This window comes from Chaetomium tenue (assembly GCF_020726465.1).
Source record: "Chaetomium tenue strain MPI-SDFR-AT-0079 chromosome Unknown F5144scaffold_4, whole genome shotgun sequence".
Classification (NCBI taxonomy): domain Eukaryota; kingdom Fungi; phylum Ascomycota; class Sordariomycetes; order Sordariales; family Chaetomiaceae; genus Chaetomium; species Chaetomium tenue.
This window is the reverse complement of record NW_027117332.1, coordinates 3,787,864-3,806,572: the sequence shown is the minus strand read 5'-3', so window position 1 is coordinate 3,806,572 and position 18,709 is coordinate 3,787,864. Positions and strand designations below refer to the sequence as shown.

Sequence of the window (18,709 nt, the reverse complement as noted above, 5' to 3'; positions counted from 1 at the left end):
GAGGGTTGTATATGGACCAAAGCTCGAATCCGGGGCCCTCCCTTCCAAGGTCTGCCTCTGAAAACCACACACGGCACCAGTTCTCGGTGGCTTCGGAGTCCCACTGCTTGATCCCAAACCTCTTGCTCACGTATATCGCTGCCCGCCCCTCGAGCCTGTGTACCAGGTGGTATCTGCTGCTCCGGGGGCAGTATGTAGACTTCGTCTCCTTGTTAATCCACGGTTCCTGCACCGCCAAGAGGTCGTATTTGGCCTCCTCCAGCAAGACTTCCAGTGTTTGCTTGTTTCCTTCGGTGTTCCAGAGTAGGATTTTAATTTTCATTGCCTGCGACGGTGATCGAGTCCATCGTAGTGTCCCCCTCGGGGTCGCGTTGGTTCGGAGTAGCAGTGACCGCAGGGTTGGCGGCGACGGCAGGCGTTGGTCCGGTAGCCGGTTCGGGCGCCCGGGGCGGCGGAGCGGCGGTGTAGACACCGTTGACTACCGGGTTTGCGAACTGCACCCTCGGAGCCTCGAAGTTGGTCCTGGTCCGCTGGGGGTCTAAGAGAGCCTGACGTTGGGCCGCAGCCGCATTCGTCGGTCTTCCTCTCAACCTCTTCCTGCCTGCCACCTGGTAGCTGTCGTCGTCCCTCTCCTCGCCCTCGAAGTTAAACGCCGGAGCGCTCGTAGGGGCCGTGCTGGCAGAGTTCGCCGCTGCGGTCTCATAAGTCCGTGGCCGGAACTGGTAGGCCTCCTTGGCCTTGGCGAGGGTCCTCGACTTCTCCGGGCACTCTCCTGACCACGCCGGATGCCTTCCTCCGCAGGCCGGGCATCGGAGCGGGATTTCGTTTTTGTGAGTAGGGCACTGGTTCTCGCCGTCCCTGCCGCCCTCTCCATGGGCTTTCGTCCCGCAGCGCGGGCACAATGGGGTAGCCTTGCAATGATGTTGTGTGTGTCCCCACTTCCAGCACTTGTAGCACTGTGTTGGGCTGAGGGCAGCCCAGTAAGGCTCGCAGTCCAGTAGTTGAGCCTTCCAGATCACTCCCTCGTCGCACGCCTTGCGTGCTTCCTCCTGGGAGGTTAAAGCAACCAGCACTGTTGCCCGGGTCGCCTCCCTGTGTCTCGGCACTCTGAACTTCACTTTATCGACTGTGTGGAGGCCTGTTTGTTTCCCGAATTCCTCCTCGGTGACCCCCTGGAGGTCCTTCTTCCACACGCCCTTTAGCAGGACTGCAAAGGTTCTCTTGCTCTCCTCGGCCTGCTCTCCGAAAGCCTCCTTGATCCAGTTGGTGTTCATCGAGTGCCAATCTCTCGCGCCTGCGTTCTGGAATGTGACGATTGTATCGCCGCTGGGGAGCCTTCGGGCCGCAACTGCTCCCTTCTTGATAGACACCCGGTTGATGGCCTGGATGGTTTCTTGCGGGGTGCGTTTGGCGAGATCGGCCGGCATTCCTCTGCCTCTGACTAGAATCTCCTTGTTTATGCGGGTCGGCACTATCTTTGTCGGCGTGTTAGGCTGCGGCTGAGAGGGGGCAGCTCCATGAGCGGCCACTGCGGCCCAGGATCCTCTGTCCTGGGCTCCGGTTCCGTTGACGGCTGCCTTCATTTCCTCGGCCACCACCTTGCGGAGGTTGGCAAGCGAGATGTTTCCAGTCTGTGACTGAGACGCGTTGTGCACCTTCCGGACGGCTGCTAGCAGGTCCTGTCCCATGCCTCTGGCTGTCCCTTTCTTCTCGGGGTCTGCTAGTCCCACCAGCTCGTCAACCATCTTCTTGATAACCTCTATGTCGGAGGGTGGGGGTGAGAGGGGCGGGGTGGGGGGCAAGTGTCGGGACTGCTCTAGCCCACTTCTTCCCCTTTGGACTGGGGCAGTAGGGCCGGCCATCCCGCCTCCACTCAGGGGTTCAGGGGGGCGTGGTCGTCTGGGTAACTGTGGGTGGGTCGGGTAGCTCGTGGGTCCGTGCGTGGGCGATAGAGATTTCCAGGGCGACTGCGTGTCCCGGATCGCCCTTCTTTCCACGCCCACTGCGGCCGCGCTGCGGATTGCGCGTCGGTGCACGTGGTGTGGCTAGATAGGGCTTTGCGAGAGCTTTCGATCAACGCAAGCTTTGGGACTTTTGGGGCCGAAATTCAAGGACGTTCAGCTCAGTTTCCTCCCGGATATCCCTTCGCCTGCTGATATATGATAGCAGTATATAGTCACTCGTTCTGGAGAGCTCTGGGAGTTCTCCAGTTAGCAATCACAACTACAGTTCGCTACAAGCTCGCAAGCCTACTGTTGAGACAAGTCTATTGTTGTGCACCTTTTGGCTGCACCGAACCTAAGCACCCTAGAGAGATTACCTTCGACCGAAGCTGAACCCTAACAGGACAGGGTCCTGATAGACAGGTTCGTCACATTCCTCCAGGCCAGAACCGTTTCTCTCGTGTAGCTCTTTAGAGCTAGGTCGTGGCATGATTTATTTTGCTCAAGTTTCCCATCCTACCGTTGTCCCGTTAGTAATCGCCACGGGATCTGATGCGTGCTGAGTAAGGACTATGCACGTAAGACCTTCCGTCAATGGTTCTTTGGATATTGTGGACTTACCCAAGCCACAACGATCGACACTTCCGAGGCTCAGTCCAATAGGTGTTGTGAAAGGTGTTGCTTGGCCTTTCTTAGACAAACAATCACCGAGTCTCCTTTGGGGGGAACGAGACAAGATGGCTGCGCATCCAGTCAGCTCCATCAATTGATCGGTATTCCGCGGCATTTCTTTTACTGGAACAATTGAAGATAGGTACCTAGGTACCTTGTTTACCCGTAGTATGCTCCACAAAGTCTATATAAACCACGTTGATTCCGCTTGAGCTAAGGTCTTTGATCCGTCACACACATCTTCATACACACAGATCTTCAAGTTGGCATACACACAAAAACAACAACACCAAACACCCAATTGCTCAACGCAATCTTTCCACCAAACAACAATGCACTTCTCTCCGTCTTCCTCCATTGGCCTCGCGGCTTCGGCCCTCTTCGCGACCGCCGTTAACGCTGCGCACATCAAGGTCAATTATTATTCGGACGGCGGATGCTCCGACTACATGATCTCCATCTATCCGAGTACCGACTGGACGTGCTACGACTACAACTGGTCGGGCCAGAACAGTGTAGGCATCGCCGAGTGCACCTTCCCCAACGGCGTGTGCTACTGCGACTTTTATACGCACGGCGGCTGCTCGGGAGCCTCCATTGGCAAGAGCCTGTCCTACAGCGGGTCCGACCCCGGATGGTGTGCTTCCAACTGGGGACATGGGTTTGAGTCGATGCGCTGCGGGGTTATTCATGATCCTTGATCAGGGAGTGGAAGTACGACTCTTACCAGATTTAGGGGTAGAGATCGGGGCAATAAGGAATCTTGAGCACGCTGGGGACGGCAATTTTCTTATAGGTAGATAAGAGCACCGGAATGGCAAACTGCACTTGTTGCGTTTGATAGCGTTCGTGAACAGCATTTCTTGTACGTTATTACTATGTAGACTTTATTTCCATGCTACCAGAAGAACGGCAAGATACTATGAGTATACCTTGATTCGAAGATTAAAGTGTGTATATATTAGATTGTTAGTGTAGGCCCTGACAATAAAGGGAGCGAGGGTTAGGGTAAAAGCACTCTCTTTTACAGGTTGGTAAATTTACTCAATATTTACTTCTCGATGGCAATTTCTCTTTTATAAAACATGGCACTTTTTTACCCCCGAAATAACCCACAACTTGAAACTCCCTGCAGTCTAACATTCCCTCCCTCTAGGGCTCTTCCACATTCCATTATTATACAGCACGCTATTCTTTCTTCTGCTGTTTGCGCCAACTGACCAAGACGTCGTCGCACATGCGCGACATGGGGTACGTATCGGACATGACCTTGATGACCGACACATCAACGCCCATCTCGCGCAGCATCCACTCGCGGATCCGGATCGCCACCAGCGAGTCGACGCCCAGGCTAGCCACCGGCCGCGCCGGGTCGATCGTCTCCGGGTCCATCTCGAGCAGCTTGCCCAGAGCAATGGCGAAAGCCTTTTCCAACATCACTCTCTGCTGGCCGGCGTCATCGTCGGCCCCCACCTCGCGCAGCTGTGCCTGCACGCTCATCGCCGCACCCCCACCCTCCGCACCACCGTCCAAATCATCCCCCTCATCATCCCGGAGATAGCGCGCCAGACGCGCGTCCTGCGACGTCTCGCCCTCAAACACGGTGCGCAGGCCCGTGATCAGCTCAGCACCGGTCGTGCCGTTACCGTCACCGTCACGGACAACACGGCCGCCGACGACGGCCTCGGCCAGCATCGCGTGCAGGTCCGGCTCGGCCTGGTTGTGGTAGCGCGTGCGGAGCGCCTTGTTCATGGTCTCGGCGTGCGCGGCGTCGCTGCGGTGGATGTAGCCGAAGCCCGTGAGGATCGCGATGTGCAGCACCGACCCGGCTAGCCCGCGCCGGCGGCGTTGCCGTACCAGGCCGGTCATGTATTGGTTGGCGGCTGCGTAGGCTGACTGGCCGACGTTGCCGGCGATGGAGGTGATGGACGAGAGGCAGATGAAGAAGTCGAGTGGGATTGTGGTTTCGTCGTCGCGCAGGACGGTGTCTAGGTTGCGAGAGCCGGCGACCTTGGGGCCGAGCACGGCGGAGAAGTCGTCCCAGGGCATGTTTTGGAAGAGGCGGTCGCGCAGGATCATGGCTCCGTTCATTACTCCGCCTATGGGAGGCATGTCGGTCTTCAGGGCGGTGACGGCGGCGCGCAGGCTGGAGAGGTTGGTGATGTCGACGGCCATGGGGCGCACGTTGGCGCCGAATTTCCCGCTCAGGTGGTTCAGGATGCGAGGCGAAATCTTCGGGTTCCGGCTCATCAGCACGATGTGACGGGCACCGTGTTCGGCCATCCAGAGGCACACCGAGATGCCCATGTCCCCCGTCATACCGGAGAGGAGGTAGGTCTTGTCGGGGGTAAACAAGCCGTTGTGCTTCAGCGGGGAGACGTCAGCGGTGACCGTCTCGGCCGCGCGCCAGTCTACCACGGCTGTGAGGGAGCGCTGCTGCTCCACGGGCAGCTGTCCGGCCGAAGCCTGCTCAAGCGTCAGGACGCTCTCGCCGACGCTACCACTGTCCAAGGCGATGTCATGGTTCTTGGCCAGATGCTCCAGTTCGCAGACCTCAAAACCGGCCGCCAGGCCAGCCCGACCAGCTTGCTTGACCTCGATCGACCGGGCAGAGCAGATGGCCTTGATGGCAGCGCTACTTTGGCTTGGTGAGAGATCGACAAAGGTCCGCAGGCCCTCGGGAAGTGGGAGAGCCAGCATATCATCCTCCCGGGCGAAGGGGTGCACAAACGTCGCCACGCCTGCTGCGCCTGCCGTCGACGTGGTTTGGAAGACGGCAATGCCCTTCTCGCGGGCCGCCATGTCGATGGCTTGGCCGAGCTGCGCCGGAGCGCCGTGGATCCACGCAGGCCCCTGGACGTCGAGGAGCAGGCGGCTGGCACATGCCTGCGCCAGAAATGTTTGTAGCCATGCCAGGTCGTCTCCTTTGTCGGACTGCGCCCAGCGCTGCAAGACGTTTTCTTCAGCAATGGAGACAAGGGAGCCGTTCACCGCGGACAGGGCGACAACCTTTTCGCCAGATGCCACGTCTCGGCCGATGCACACATACAGTGCTGAAGGCAAGCTGGCGTCACTGCAGGTGAACCGCTGCAGGGAAGATGCAGTAACTTGCACGCGCACCGCTGCCTTGCCCTCTCCATTCACCTCGGTTCCCACCGGCTCAGCTATCTTCAGCTCCCACGCCGCCTCCTGACCACGCTCCAGCACGACAGCCTCCCCTGCAGACCGCGAGGGCAAGACCACCTGCTGCGTGACAGCGCGTCGCCGAGCAGCATTCCTCCGATTCGGCCCATCGAGCGCCAACACGCGAGGGATGTACAGCGCGCCGTCCTCACCCAGCGCCAGCTCGGGCTCCTGCGTCCAGAACAAGTCATCTCCGCTCGCCGGGTTGAAGATCGCAAGACGGAGCAGCAGCTTAGCCAGCAGGGCGGGGCCCGCACCCGGCGCCTCCACCAACGCCGCGGGTGTATCGACGTCAAGGAACTGCAGCCGGAGCGAGGACCCCCGCTCAGCCCGCAGCGTGCTGCCCATGCCGACGACCATGTTGGCGACGGGGTCGCGCCCGGAGCGCGCGCCCGCCGTCACCCAGAGGACGGACCCGGCCGTGGACATCAGCTCCTGCAGGCCGCGGAAACGCTGGGCGACCATGTCGTCTTCGTCGCTGCTCTGGAAGACGGGCTGGTCGAGCTCGGCGAGGCAGAGGACGGTCGAGCCGGGGGAAATGTTGTCGGTGGCGCTCACGGCGTCGAGGCTGGGGATGATCGTGACGGTGGTGGATGGTGTGGCGGCTTGCAAGACATTCTGAACCTGGGGTGCGAGGTTGGAAGTGGTAGCACCGCCGCCAGCCACGATGAAGACGTCGCTAAGCGATGGCGCCAACGCCTCAGGCGCGGCGGCAAGCGGCTCTCGCAGGAGCTGGATCTTGTCGTCGACGGCGTGCGCCACGATGACGGAGCAGTACGAGACGGTCTTGGTGCTCGTCCTGTCCACGCCCGCAAAGCCCGTGGCGCGGAGGAGCTGGTCCCATTGTTCGACGCCGACGTTGGGGCCGTTGACGCGGCCGTCCTCGGCGCCGACGAAAAAGTCGGGCAGCGCCAGCTTGACGATCTGGGACATGAGGAAGTCGTCGGTCAGCTCGAGTAGGATCAGCTGGCCGCCCGGACGCAGCATCTGCCGGCAGCGGCGCAGCGAGTCCGCCAGGCTCGTGAGCTTGTGGAGGATGTTGGACGCGATGACCACGTCGAAGGTCGCGTCCGGGAAGCCCTGCTCGGCCGGGTCCTTGTCGATGTCCAGCTTCTTGAAGGTCACGTTCTTGTGGTGGCCGTGCAGGACGCGGGCGCGGTCGAGGATCTCGGGCGATCGGTCGGTGTAGTTGTACGCTGCGTACTGCAACTGCTGCTCCTGCAGCGCCCTGAGGATGGCCCCCGAGGTGCCACCGTTGCCGGCGCCCACGTCGACGATGTTCATGTGCGGGTACCGGTGCGCTAGCTGGGCGATGTAAGTGGCCGCGTTGTGGTTGGCGGAGCGGTAGCCGATCCCGTCGGCGTACACCCACTCGAGCTGCTGGGGCGTCCAGATGCGCACCCACGGCGTCATGCTACGGACCACCGAGATGAGCTTGTCGCCCACAGCACGCAGGAAGTCCCAGTGCATTTCGCAGTGGTGCCTCTCCTCGTCATTCTTCTGGCTGCTGATGCTCTCCTCTCTTAGAGCCTGGATAATCTCGCGCGTGTCGTCTTTCCACTCGCGCTTAAACCCGAGCAAGCTCGGGTGTTCGCCTGCCTCGATTTGTGGCAACAGATACTCCAGCGCCCACTTCACGTTGCGTTTGTACGACTTGCTCATGATGATCATCTCCTGCGGTAGGATCTTGCGGAACTGCCGGAGATAGAAGTAGGCCGTGCGAGACAGCACCTCGTACTGCGCGTCCCATTCCTCGGTCATCGTCGACGCGTTCTCCGGTTCGATGCCCGAGTCTGCATCCCGCATCCACTTCGTTCCGGCGTACAGCCAAGCATCACGCTGCTGGCCGACCGCTGTCAGGGTAATGCCACGGATCTGGACCTTGACCTCGTCGGCCGCATTGAACACGTCAATGTCACCCACGATGGTGGAGCCGGCTGTGGAGGTCACCGTAGTGTCGGCAGTAAGCTGCTGCTGGCTGGGGTCCTCATTTTCGTCCGCGGTCGCCGACAGTCGGCTGCTTGGGGGGACGATCCGGACACAGTCGACCCGTGTTGGCAGATAGATGGTCGATAGGCGGTCGTCGCCCGGGAATGAGAACGCGGCGAGCAGGCCCTGGGCAGCCGTGTCGATGGGTGCAGGATGCATGCAGGTGTGGAGCGCCGAGGATTCGGGCGGCGTGGCCAAAGTCACCGTGGTTCGGTGGAGGCGGCGTAGGACGGCCTTGGCCTTGAAGGGGTCGGCGTACTGCAGGCCAACTTCAGCCAGGCTGGAGTACAGCTTCTCCATGTCCAGTGCGTCCATCGGCAGGGGCCTGGCACTCTCCCCAGCCCGGTGCGGCAAGACATCACTCTCCTCCTCCTCTTTATCGGTCTCGAGCCCGCCCAGCCAGAGCCGCACCCCTCCGGTGAAGTGGGCTGAAAGTGACGTCTGCGGTGCGTCCAGCGGCTGCGGCGCGTCCACGGGTCCGCTGTAGCATGCCACCTGGGCCGTGATGCAGTCATCCGACTGGCTCGTCACGCGAACAGTAAGTACCAGTTCCAGACCGGAATCTTGCTCGAGGCGCATGGCGCGCACAATGTCGACATCATGCAGCTCGACGAGCCGGACTCGTCGCTGCTTCTTCTCGTCATCATCGAGGGCAAGTTGAAGCGCGGCCTCGTACGCCATGGACAGGTAGCCCGACGCCGGAAACAAGACTTCTCCCTGGATGACATGTCCCGCCAGCCAGGGAAGCTCCTGCAGCCTGAGCACCTGCTTCCAGTGCACCTCGCGCTTGCTGTCGCGCGCGCCACCGCCATACACGACAGGGTGGCCCAGGAGCTCGTGCTTGCGGTGACCTAGGCGGTTACCGACGCGGAAGAGACGAGAGGCCCGCGACTCCTTCCAGATGGGACTGGCATGATTCCAAGAGTAGGGCGGGAGACCTTTCAGGACTTTGAGATCTTCAACCTCCATGTTGTCGGCGGTATCCCGTTGGAAGGCCCGACGCACGCCGTCGAAAGTAATAATGGGGCGTCCAGCGGGCGGCGACGGAAAGAGACACCAAAGAGTGCCCAGCGCATCCGTGAAGGACTCGACCGCATTCTGCCCTCGCTTCAGGGCGCTGGTGTAGGGCAGCGAGACAACGCCACCAGACGACGTCTTCATCGTCTCGGAGGCCGGTCCCTTGAGCGCGGGGTGCGGCCCGACCTCAAGCGCCAGATCAAAGACGTGGTCTTGGTCGAGCGCCCGTGCCAACGCCTGGCTAAACTTCACGGGCCGCGTCAGGTTGTCGACCCAGTACTGGCCCTCAAGAACCTTCCCATCAGCCTTATAGTCATCATTATCCCACACGCTCGAGTACCATCGACACTGCTGCTGACCGTGGCGTTTCTGCGGCGTCTGCACCTTCACACCACACTCCCTCAACGACTTGAGGTACGGATCCGCGCACGGCTTCATATGATGCGAGTGGTAGGCGGTATCAACCTGCAAGACGCGCGCAAAGGTGCCCTCATGCTGCAACCGCACAAACGCCTTATCCACCGCGTCCGCGTCGCCCGCCAGCGTGCAGCTCGTGGCCGAGTTACTCGCGGCGGTAACCAGCGCGCCGTCAAACTCGGCGCAGAACGCCGTGGCCTGCTCCCAGCCCATCCCCACCGCCATCATCTTGCCGCGCGCCCCAGCGCCCTCCCCAGGCCCCTTGGCAAGGTGCGCGTGCAGGCCGCGGTAGTAGGCCACGCGGATCGCGTCCGCGGCGTTGAGGTAGCCCGCCGTGTACGCGGCCGCGATCTCGCCCGACGAGTGGCCCACCGCGGCGGCGAACTCGATCCCGGCCGCGCGCAGCGTGTCGATGAGCGCGACCTGGAGGGCTGTGCACAGGGGCTGGGAAATAGCGGCCTCGGCGACGCGCGAGGTCGCGGCCTCGGCGAGGAGTTGGTCGGCGAGCCGCCAGGTCGGGCGGTCCGCGGCGGCGGGCAGCGTGTCGAGGCTGTGCTGCATGGCGTCGATGGCGGCGCGGAAGGGGCCGGCGGCGGAGGTGCCGTGGTAGAGGTCGCGGCCCATGGTCGCCCACTGTGCGCCTTGGCCGGTGAAGATGCCGAGGATGCGGGGCGGGAGGGCGTCGGGGAAGGTTGAGGGGACGCCCGGTTTGCGCTCGAGGGATTTGACGGATTCTTCGAGCTTGGAGGCGAGCTGCTCAGCTGTTGAGCAGGCGGAGAAGGCGGCGCGGAAGGCGAACGGGGTGCGCCGGAATAGGGTGTGTGCTAGGGCCGTGAGGTCGACCTTTTCTGGGTGCGCGCGAAGATGGCTGGCGAGCGCGCTGGCGTTGGCGGCCAGAGCGGCGCTCGAGTGGGCCGACAGGACGAACGGTCCGACCGCAGCCTCCTGGGCTTCTTTGACCTTAAGTCCGTGGTCGCCGTCACCGACACCGGATTCCGCCTGAGACGAGGTCGAGGCCGTGTCAAAGCCCGAGTCGGAACCTTCGTCGGCAGGTCCGGCACCGCCGCCCTCGTAGCTCTCGAGAATGGCATGGGCATTTGTGCCGCCGAAGCCGAAGCTGTTGACACTGACTCGCCGCACGCCGCCCTGTGGGATGGTGGGCCAGGGAACCGTCTCGGTCGGGATGCGGAGGTTGTTGTAGTACGGCTGGATCTTGGGGTTCAAGTTCTGGAAGTGGAGGTTCGCGGGGATGCGGCCGTGCTGCAGAGCCAACGACGCCTTGAGAATCCCCGCAACACCGGCTGTGCCCTCGGTGTGGCCGACTATTGTCTTGATGCTACCCACCATGAGCTCACGCTGCTCATATTTGTCGGCGTCAGTGTCGTTGGGGAAGAAAACGCTCTGGATCGCGCGGGCTTCGATGGCTAAGGGGGAGAAAGGGAAGATGGTTTGTCAGTACAGGCCTGCCACCAAAGGTTGACAAGAAACTTGGTTAGGTACTTACGGTCGCCCGCCGGCGTGCCGGTGCCGTGAGCCTCAAAGTACTGTGGACGGTCGGATTCTCGCGAGAGATCGAGACCGCATCTGGCGTACGTGTCTCGGATGAGCCGCGCCTGCGACTCGTGGCTCGGCATGGTGATGCCCGGCGTCTTTCCATCCGAGTTGACGCCCGTCTCGCGGATAACGCACTCGATGTGGTCCCCGTCGGCCAGGGCCTGGCTCAGCGTCTTGAGGAAAACCACACCGAAACCTTCGCCGCGCGTGTATCCATCCGCCTGCGAATCCCACATGAATGATCTCCCGTTTGGCGACAGCATGCTGAGCTATTGAAAGTAGAGAAGCGTCAGTATGTATGGTCAAAGAAGACGCCTAGTGGGTGCAGGCGACAGGTTGGGATGGTAAGTTACAGACCTTGGACTCGCTAATGAAGGGCTCGGGGCCCAGGATAAGATTCGAGCCGGCCGCAACAGCCATGCGAGCCTCGCCGTTCCGGAGGGCACTGACTGCCTGATGCATGGCAACCAGACTTGACGAACAGGCTGTGTCGATAGTGACTGACGGACCGTGCCAGTCGTAAAAGTACGATACCCGATTGGACAAGATGGATGACCCAGTTCCTGTCGCGTGGTACTGAGGCAGGCTATCGACGCCCCGGATTGCTGTGTATTGGTAATCGTAGAACATGCAACCGACAAACACAGCTGTAGAGGATCCCCGGAGCTGCTGCATCGAGTACCCGGAGGATTCTATGCCTTCGTACACCGTCTCAAGGAGCATTCGTTGCTGGGGATCCATGGCCTCGGCTTCCTTGGGGTTGATGGAGAAGAAGTCGCGGTCGAAGCCACGGGGGTCTTCCTCAAGGAGGTAGGCATGCTTGACATTGGTACTCTGGACTTTTGGTAAGACATTTGCTTCACTCGCATAGGCACCCAGGGGGGGGGGGGGGGGGGGAAGCTTACTCCATGGTGCTGGCTGTCTGCATTGTAGAATTGCTCGGTGTTGAAGCGGCTCGCTGGGATTTTCTGCACCACGTCGCGGGGCGCCTCCAGGAGATCCCACAGCCGGGACGGGGAGGTCGCGCCGCCTGGGAGACGGCAGCTGCTGCCTACAATGGCAATGGGCTCGCTTGCGAAGATCTCAGGCTGACGGGCCATGGTGACGCAGGATCAGGAGAATAGATGACGATGGATGACAGGCGGGCGAGTGTTGAGACTCTGGGGGCTGAGTCTCTTGCTTGGATTCAGGTGAGGGCGCTGAGACGAATTGGTCTGGTTCGAGACTGCTTCCTCGGTCCTGGGACAAGCTATAATAATGATACTGCGAATAATGACATTTCCACATCAAACTCGAGGATTGAGGTAAACTATATGAAGCCGGAGGAGTAGACTCTTGGCCGATCGGGTCCAGAAACAAGCCCTGTAACCGTCTTGGCTTCTTCGCCTAGTCGGCCTTCACTTGCAATTGTTTGGTCGCGATATCAGAGCGGCGGCTCCGATTCCGGTCCGACAGGATTGAAGAGATACGGGAACATGAGCCTCGAGACGAAACACGGAAGCGACCGTTGTTCGGATTGCAACCGGTACAGCTAACGAGACTTGCATATCTCAGCCAAGGCGGCGGTTACCGCCCCTGATTGGTGCCGATGTGCTGTTTCAGTGTTTACATCGATCGGTATTACCGCTCCGGGCCGATCGGAAATTCCGGCCACTCTCCATGTCATGTAAGATCGCGACTATTTTTAGATGTACATACATGTCTACACTACATCGGCACTACTTCCTTGGCCCGATCGGAAATCGGCACTAACGGAACGGGCCTTTGCGGCGCCACACGATTCGTTCGTCTCAACTTGTATTGTGCCGGGTTCTACAAGTCCAGAACACGGATAAGGAATGCAGAGCAAGGTAGGTAGGGTGGGTTCAAGTTATGGAGAATGAGAGTGATACATGTAATGGTATATCCATGAACTCAAAGATCAGAGATTCTCAAGTCTGTTTTTGTAAACTTTCGTGGCCCTAAACCTACCCACCTATCTATCAATCACAATGTCAGAGACTATGAGAGCCCTTGTGGGGGCCCGCTATCGCCTCGCCCAAGACGCCCCTATTCCCGTCCCTCCACGCGGCATGTTACTTGTCCGCGTTCACTCGGTCGCCTTCAACCCACGCGATGCCAACAAGATACTCGACTTCTCCTCCAACGCTGCTGCTCCTGGGTCAATCGGCGGCGGCTGCGACTTTGCCGGCATCGTCGCCCAACTGGGCGAGGGCGTGACGCGGTTCCAGGTGGGCGACCGCGTCCTCGCGTGCTCATTCGGCCCAGGCGCCACGGGCAAGAGCACAGGAGGCGCCTTTGCCGAGTTCGCGCTGGCCGATCAGGACAGCAGCTGCCGCGTGCCCGACGCCATGGACTTTGCCGAAGCCTGTTCGATCGGCATGGGGCTCGCCGCCGTAGGCCAGCTGTCGATGATGCACGGCGACGGCAACAACAACAACAACACGACAGTGCTTGTTTCCGGCGGCGCGACCCCCACCGGCACCCTGGCCACGCAACTCCTCAAGATGGCCGGCTACACTCCGATCGTGACCTGCCCGACCGCCAACAACGCCCTTTGCCAGGAATACGGCGCCACCGCGTGCTTCGACAGCGACGCGCCAGCCTGCGGTGCCGACATCCGCGTGCACACCGACAATGGCCTGCTCTACGCGCTGGACTGCACCGCCGATGACGTCTCCATGAAGATGTGCTACGAGGCCATCGACTCTGGCTCTGGCTTGTCGTATTACTTTGGCCTTAAGAAGCCTGCTAATGCCATTGCCATCAAGTACACGCGGCGAGACGTGCAGGCCGACTGGACACTGGCTGATGGCGCGCAAGTGTTGGGTGGTGGCCTTGACAATTTACACGCGGCCTTGGAGGACTTGAAGACGGGGAGGGTGCATAATACGAAGACGCTGATTGTGCCGCTCATGGCGTAGGAGGGGATACGGAGGCAATAGTCAGTAGATGGGCACTGTTCTTTTGCAGCTACGACCTGAGATGATTAGACTGAATTATATGTTGGTTCGAATTTTTGCGCGAGTTCCAGTCATGTGTGTATTGTATTTATTTGCCTTCTATTAAACAAGAGCACTTAATCCGGAGAAAAGTTCACTTCATATCGTCGTCATATTTTTACCTTTGGCATTTGATCATGCCTAAATGGAGTCCGCAATGTGGTTCCTATACCTCGCCTCGCCGTTCAGGCCTTCAGAGTAAAATGCGAAGGTAATGTAAATTAGCCTACCTTTCTTCCGGCGGTCGAGACCGCCTCCCTGATGATTGTTGTACTTCCGAGTCGGAGAATGTCTAATAACGTAAGCCGGGATCTTCGATCACCGACCCGGCCCCGGCCGTACAGGGGTAGAGCCGACGCGACTCAACCCCGATGACGCCCGAGCTCCATGAACTGGTCGGACCCGATCGGTCATCGACAGGGGCGGCACCGTCAGCAATTTTCTTTTGGGTTGCATGACAGACAGACCGTGATCTCGGACGCCGACCAACATGGTTGGTTGATTACCCCTGATATGGGCACACATTAGACTCCATCTTCAAGTTCATATTGATTCCTCCATCTCGGTCGTTTCCATTCATGACCACCATCCACAGTTTCAATTTCATCCCACCGGCTGCTAGTACTTCAGTGATCAGATAGTTAGCACTGCCATATACCCATCTCCGTCATTTTCCCAAGTCATTTTACTCTCCTCTCGTAATACCAAACACGCACAATGGCGGACTCGGCCTCACCTCACGTCGATGTCGATATCAAGACTCTTGACGGCACGAAGCTGCGCGGATGGCTGTTTGCCGCCGCCTCGCGTGGGCCGGCAATGATCATGACGCCAGGGGTAAGTACATAACTACCAAACTACCGGCTGACGAAGAAGACGGCGGAAAACTGACGCATGGGGTGTGCGCCTGGCTCTGTTGTAGTTCAACTTCCCCAAGGAGGCCAACCTGCCCGACATTGCAAGGTGGTTCCAGGAACACGGCGTCACCACCCTTCTCTACGATCCGCGCGGCATCGGCGCGAGCGAAGGAGAGCCCAGAAACGAGGTAATTAAATCTCCTTCTCCGCAAAATCAGACAACATTTCCACGTTCTCGTGTCCGCTGACATTTTCGATTCTGTTCCCAGATCGACCCGCGTCAGCAGATCGAGGACCTCCATGACGCCGTGACCTGGATCAAGGAACATCCTCTGGTCGATGAGACCAAGATTGCACTGTGGGGTTTGTGCTGGGGAGGGAACGTCACCCTTGCGGCGACCGCCTTTGAGTACGTGTGGACTGCCATCCCAGTTTTCGACAAAAATTCGCGCAGAAGCTAATCCCGATTTCCCATTCCAGCAAGCGCGTAGCAGCCACCATCGCCATGGCGCCCATGATCAACACGGACGGCAGCGCCGAGCGGCGCAAGCCCCTCCTGGAACTCGCCATCCACGACCGGGCGAGCCGCCTCCAAACAGCCGAGGAGAGCCCCATGTACCTGCCCTACATCGACGAGGACGGCAAGATGCCCAACGGGCAGGAGATGGCGCCTGAGATTGTGCCCGCGCTCGACCGGCTCGGCATCGCGCTCGAGAACCGCATCTCGGTGCAGACCTACTACAAGGTCCTGGGCTGGAGTTTGTTGCATGTGGTCAAGTATGTTGCGCCCACGCCGGCGATGATGGTCGCGCCCGAGCTGGATGAGACCAGTCCCCTGGATGATCAGCTGCATTGCTTTACCCAGATGGGGTACCCGAAGGAGTTGGATATTTTGAAGGGGAGTGGTCATTTGGATTGGATGTTTAAGGATTTGGAGCAGATTTTGCAGAGGCAGTTTGAGTTTTTGAAGAAGCACTTGGCGTTCTGAGGGAGGGTAAGGGGGATTGGGGGGATTCAGGGGTTTGGGTAAACAAACGCTTTTTTTGTATTCCGGGTATAAAATAGGGGGCGCCATGTACTCGCTTCCCAAACCCCATGTTAAGTCTCTAGTTACATGTAGCCACAAGTCAAGAGGAAGACGGTGCAACGTCGACATCTCACTCCTCTTAGTATATTTCCGCGTGATCCATTTCCGCCTGCAACACCCGAATCATGAGCCTCAGCCTGTCGTGCTCACTGGGTATGTTTCCGACAATGTCTCGCACATGTTCCAGCAAGCCACTGCGGCGCGTCGAGTTGTGGATTGGTGTGGCTGTCGAGTCCGTAGACTGACCGGAGGCGTTGTCGGTGGCGTAGCCGTCGGTGACCATAGTGCTGCAGTCGAGCATGGCCGCGGGCGCGATGAACCGGCTGTCCTGCTCCGTCCCCGTGTGCGAGATCACCAGGAAGCGGCCCATGCGGCTGATGAGATGCATCAGCAGTTGCAGCACCATGACGAACTGGGCTACGTTGAGAGGCCCCATGCCGCTGTTGTCTCGGTTGGTGTGTTGTTGTTGTTGTTCTTGTTGTTGCCGTTGTTGTTCCCGCTCTTCTTTCTGAGCTTGCAGTCTACCCTGTATGGCATCGCAAATGGCTCGGAAGAGCGTCATGAGGTTTTGGTGGCAAGCGAGAGCCGAGAAGACCAGTCCGGCGCAATCGGTCGTCATCATGGAGTCGTCGCGCCCTGCCGTCTCGGCTATTGTCATAATGTCGTTGACGGTGTTTATCAGCGTATTCGTGTCCTCCAAAGCCTCGTTCACCTCGGGCGACGACACCATCAGGTTGGTTGCATCTGCACCTTTGCCGGAGCGGGCGAGACGGCGTGCTGTCCGCATGGCCCTTTGGCTTACGGCCGTGAGCTGTGAGAACAAGAAGCTCGTTGTGTCTTCATGGTCGGCGTCGATCTCCATTAATGGAGCTGGGGCGGTGGCGCTGTAATATGGCACCCCGGGCATGGATGAAACGGATGCAGCCTCCGCTAGCAAGCTGGCGAATGACTCGAGCGAAGTTGGGGGAATTTGAAGTGGCAGCAGGTGGTGATCTGCGTCCGGCGCACTGAAAGCACCGGCAGCCGCCTCGCCTTCTTCGACATGAACATGCAGGTCGGAAGAAGGGGGACCCATCAAGGCGGTAATGCCGTGGGAGGGGCCCGTTGATGACCTGGGGGTCCCATCAACATTACCAAACGCCGACCCAAGGTCAAAACAATCCGTGCCTTTAATTTCACTAGGCGAGCGGACGGAACAGCGCCGGCGATAGCCTCGTCGTTTCTCTGTGAAAGATTGGTCAGCTTGCTGGGTTTCGTCGTGTTTTGGTCCCGTCCCGAATTCCCGGTGCCGCTCTGGCTCCAGATCAGGCCCGTACCGCAGTCCCCACCATTTCCCCTAGTTTAATAAGTTTACATGGAATATGATATAATGGAAAACATCGGGGGTAACTCTCAAGGTTTTATTTCCCATCGAATAATGTTACTGGTCGACGAACAGGAGGTGCGAGGTTGTATGCCATCCAGGTGCAGTTAGTGAGGAAATAATGTGAGACATACCACTGTACACACAATCCGCCCCTGCTTTCGTACAACGGTCGCAATACAGGGAAGCGGAATGGTTGTTTTCTCGTAAGCACCTTACTTTCTGCTGCCGACAGCGATCGCAAGACTGGCGATGTGCAGGTGACATGGTGTAGCGTCAATATGCCGTATGCCACGTGCAGACGGTGCAGAGAGAGGCGGCAGAGACGATCGATCGGAGATAAAAGTCCGAGCTGAGGGAATTGACTGGATGAACAAGAGTAACGAGGGGAAAAGAGGGCCCGTTTGGTAAAGTTGGTTGCACGGTGAGCGGATTTAACCACGTTTTTCAGCTGGAGCCACCCATCACGCAATCTTCTCGTGGTGACCGAAGACTCAGCTCTCCTTGTAGGTTCACAGCCCCGGTCGCCTGCTTGGACTTGCAGCCAGGCCTCAAAATCTCTGCAACGTCGAGTAAGATACTACGCAAGTCACCCCGACGGAAAATTGGACAAATTGACGAGCTGCAGCTTACGGCTACATGAAGCGCTTTCATGCACATAGTCGCAGCACACACTCCGTGCTATTCCCCTTGATCCCTCGGAAATACGCGTGATAGGTGAGGGGGCCGAAGATGGATAAATCCATCCTGGGTTAACAACGCGTATGTACCAATGATAAGCTTTTCACCTGGCTCAAGGGTGGAGTGTGGGAGCTGCACGGCGGCGGCACGGAGCGAGGGGGGTGCCGTGGAAAGCTTAATTCAAGGCCCGTCATTTGCAACAAACACCTCCCACTTCCCACAGGCAGCGCCACGAACTGGAAACCTAATTTAACTCAGGCAACGAGCTAGGTGGGGGTACCTACATTGATAAGGTATGTACCTACCTAACTGGGCATGCAAAGCAGGCCCTCCTGTCATTAGGAAAGGATTACGAAGTACGAAGTACGAAGTAGCCACACCTGCAGCAAGCACACTTAGCACAGTACATTGACACGTGCCATCTTACCTTACCTTAACGGTACATGTGCATACCTTGCCTAACATAGCAGCTCGCTCCGATACGCATCGGGGATTCGGCACGAGTCATGGACCTAGCGTAGCGCCCCCGCGGAGCTCGGACAAGGAGTCTAAAACGTTCTGAGGCAACCTAGTGCAAATACCTTAAGCGACCCGTGCCGGTAGCCGGCTCCAAAGACGCAACATGGGAAATAAGCCTTTCTCGGCGATCGGTGTTGGGTAGGATCGTCGACGAAATGCGGTTCAAATTCCGTCCGGAATGACAAGCCCGTATCTTTACTGCAACCCAAAAACGCCACCGGATCTTGGATGATTACCTAGCGACTTTTCTAGCGCGAGATGGTTTTTGTCATTTGTAAGGTGCCGATGTATTTTGCTTCCGGACCCGGGTCCGGAAGCAAATTTACCTATTCATCTTTGTAAGCGAGCGAGGTCGGGTACGGATGTTATGTAAACGAGTCAACGACAGGAGATTGAAAACAGACTGGAGGACATGAACATGAAGG

The 18,709-nt window shown here is 58.8% G+C and overlaps 5 protein-coding genes across 5 annotated transcripts; 3 read left to right on the top strand and 2 right to left on the bottom strand.

The window, feature by feature from the left end:
• Window positions 1-2,845: 2,845 nt before the first annotated feature.
• On the top strand, window positions 2,846-3,618 carry F5144DRAFT_534118 (uncharacterized protein). Its single transcript, XM_066787010.1, has one exon. It carries the CDS (start codon window positions 2,948-2,950, stop codon window positions 3,314-3,316), a length of 369 nt encoding a protein of 122 aa, XP_066643662.1. The 5' UTR covers window positions 2,846-2,947; the 3' UTR covers window positions 3,317-3,618.
• A 30-nt stretch (window positions 3,619-3,648) lies between these two features.
• Window positions 3,649-12,226, bottom strand: F5144DRAFT_650657 (uncharacterized protein). The gene is made up of 4 exons (XM_066793007.1): window positions 11,681-12,226; window positions 11,133-11,609; window positions 10,726-11,044; window positions 3,649-10,645 (listed from the first exon to the last, which is right to left on the bottom strand). Exons 1-4 carry the CDS (start codon window positions 11,873-11,875, stop codon window positions 3,804-3,806), a joined length of 7,833 nt encoding a protein of 2,610 aa, XP_066643661.1. The 5' UTR covers window positions 11,876-12,226; the 3' UTR covers window positions 3,649-3,803.
• A 423-nt stretch (window positions 12,227-12,649) lies between these two features.
• On the top strand, window positions 12,650-13,790 carry F5144DRAFT_574347 (chaperonin 10-like protein). The gene has a single exon (XM_066789013.1). It carries the CDS (start codon window positions 12,767-12,769, stop codon window positions 13,697-13,699), a length of 933 nt encoding a protein of 310 aa, XP_066643660.1. The 5' UTR covers window positions 12,650-12,766; the 3' UTR covers window positions 13,700-13,790.
• Window positions 13,791-14,180: 390 nt separating this feature from the next.
• Window positions 14,181-15,622, top strand: F5144DRAFT_630366 (Alpha/Beta hydrolase protein; the record flags this gene model as incomplete). The annotated part of the gene is made up of 4 exons (XM_066792419.1): window positions 14,181-14,614; window positions 14,700-14,822; window positions 14,904-15,043; window positions 15,115-15,622. The coding sequence occupies exons 1-4, from the start codon at window positions 14,495-14,497 to the stop codon at window positions 15,620-15,622; spliced, it is 891 nt and encodes a 296-aa protein (XP_066643659.1). The 5' UTR covers window positions 14,181-14,494.
• A 38-nt stretch (window positions 15,623-15,660) lies between these two features.
• Window positions 15,661-17,703, bottom strand: F5144DRAFT_574345 (uncharacterized protein). Its single transcript, XM_066789012.1, has 2 exons — window positions 17,219-17,703; window positions 15,661-16,945 (listed from the first exon to the last, which is right to left on the bottom strand). The coding sequence occupies exons 1-2, from the start codon at window positions 17,349-17,351 to the stop codon at window positions 15,801-15,803; spliced, it is 1,278 nt and encodes a 425-aa protein (XP_066643658.1). The 5' UTR covers window positions 17,352-17,703; the 3' UTR covers window positions 15,661-15,800.
• Window positions 17,704-18,709: the final 1,006 nt, after the last annotated feature.

Bases quoted from the DNA above. Each gene is read 5' to 3' on its own strand.
- F5144DRAFT_574347 (XM_066789013.1), top strand. From the start codon at position 12,767: ATGTCAGAGACTATGAGAGCCCTTGTGGGGGCCCGCTATCGCCTCGCC.
- F5144DRAFT_574345 (XM_066789012.1), bottom strand. From the start codon at position 17,351: ATGTCACCTGCACATCGCCAGTCTTGCGATCGCTGTCGGCAGCAGAAA. The intron at 16,946-17,218 runs GTATGTCTCACA...AATCTTTCACAG, and splicing joins GGCGGATTGTGTGTACAGTG to AGAAACGACGAGGCTATCGC.
- F5144DRAFT_650657 (XM_066793007.1), bottom strand. From the start codon at position 11,875: ATGGCCCGTCAGCCTGAGATCTTCGCAAGCGAGCCCATTGCCATTGTA. The intron at 11,610-11,680 runs GTAAGCTTCCCC...CCAAAAGTCCAG, and splicing joins CAGACAGCCAGCACCATGGA to AGTACCAATGTCAAGCATGC. The intron at 10,646-10,725 runs GTAAGTACCTAA...TCTCCCCCTTAG, and splicing joins CGGCACGCCGGCGGGCGACC to CCATCGAAGCCCGCGCGATC.
- F5144DRAFT_534118 (XM_066787010.1), top strand. From the start codon at position 2,948: ATGCACTTCTCTCCGTCTTCCTCCATTGGCCTCGCGGCTTCGGCCCTC.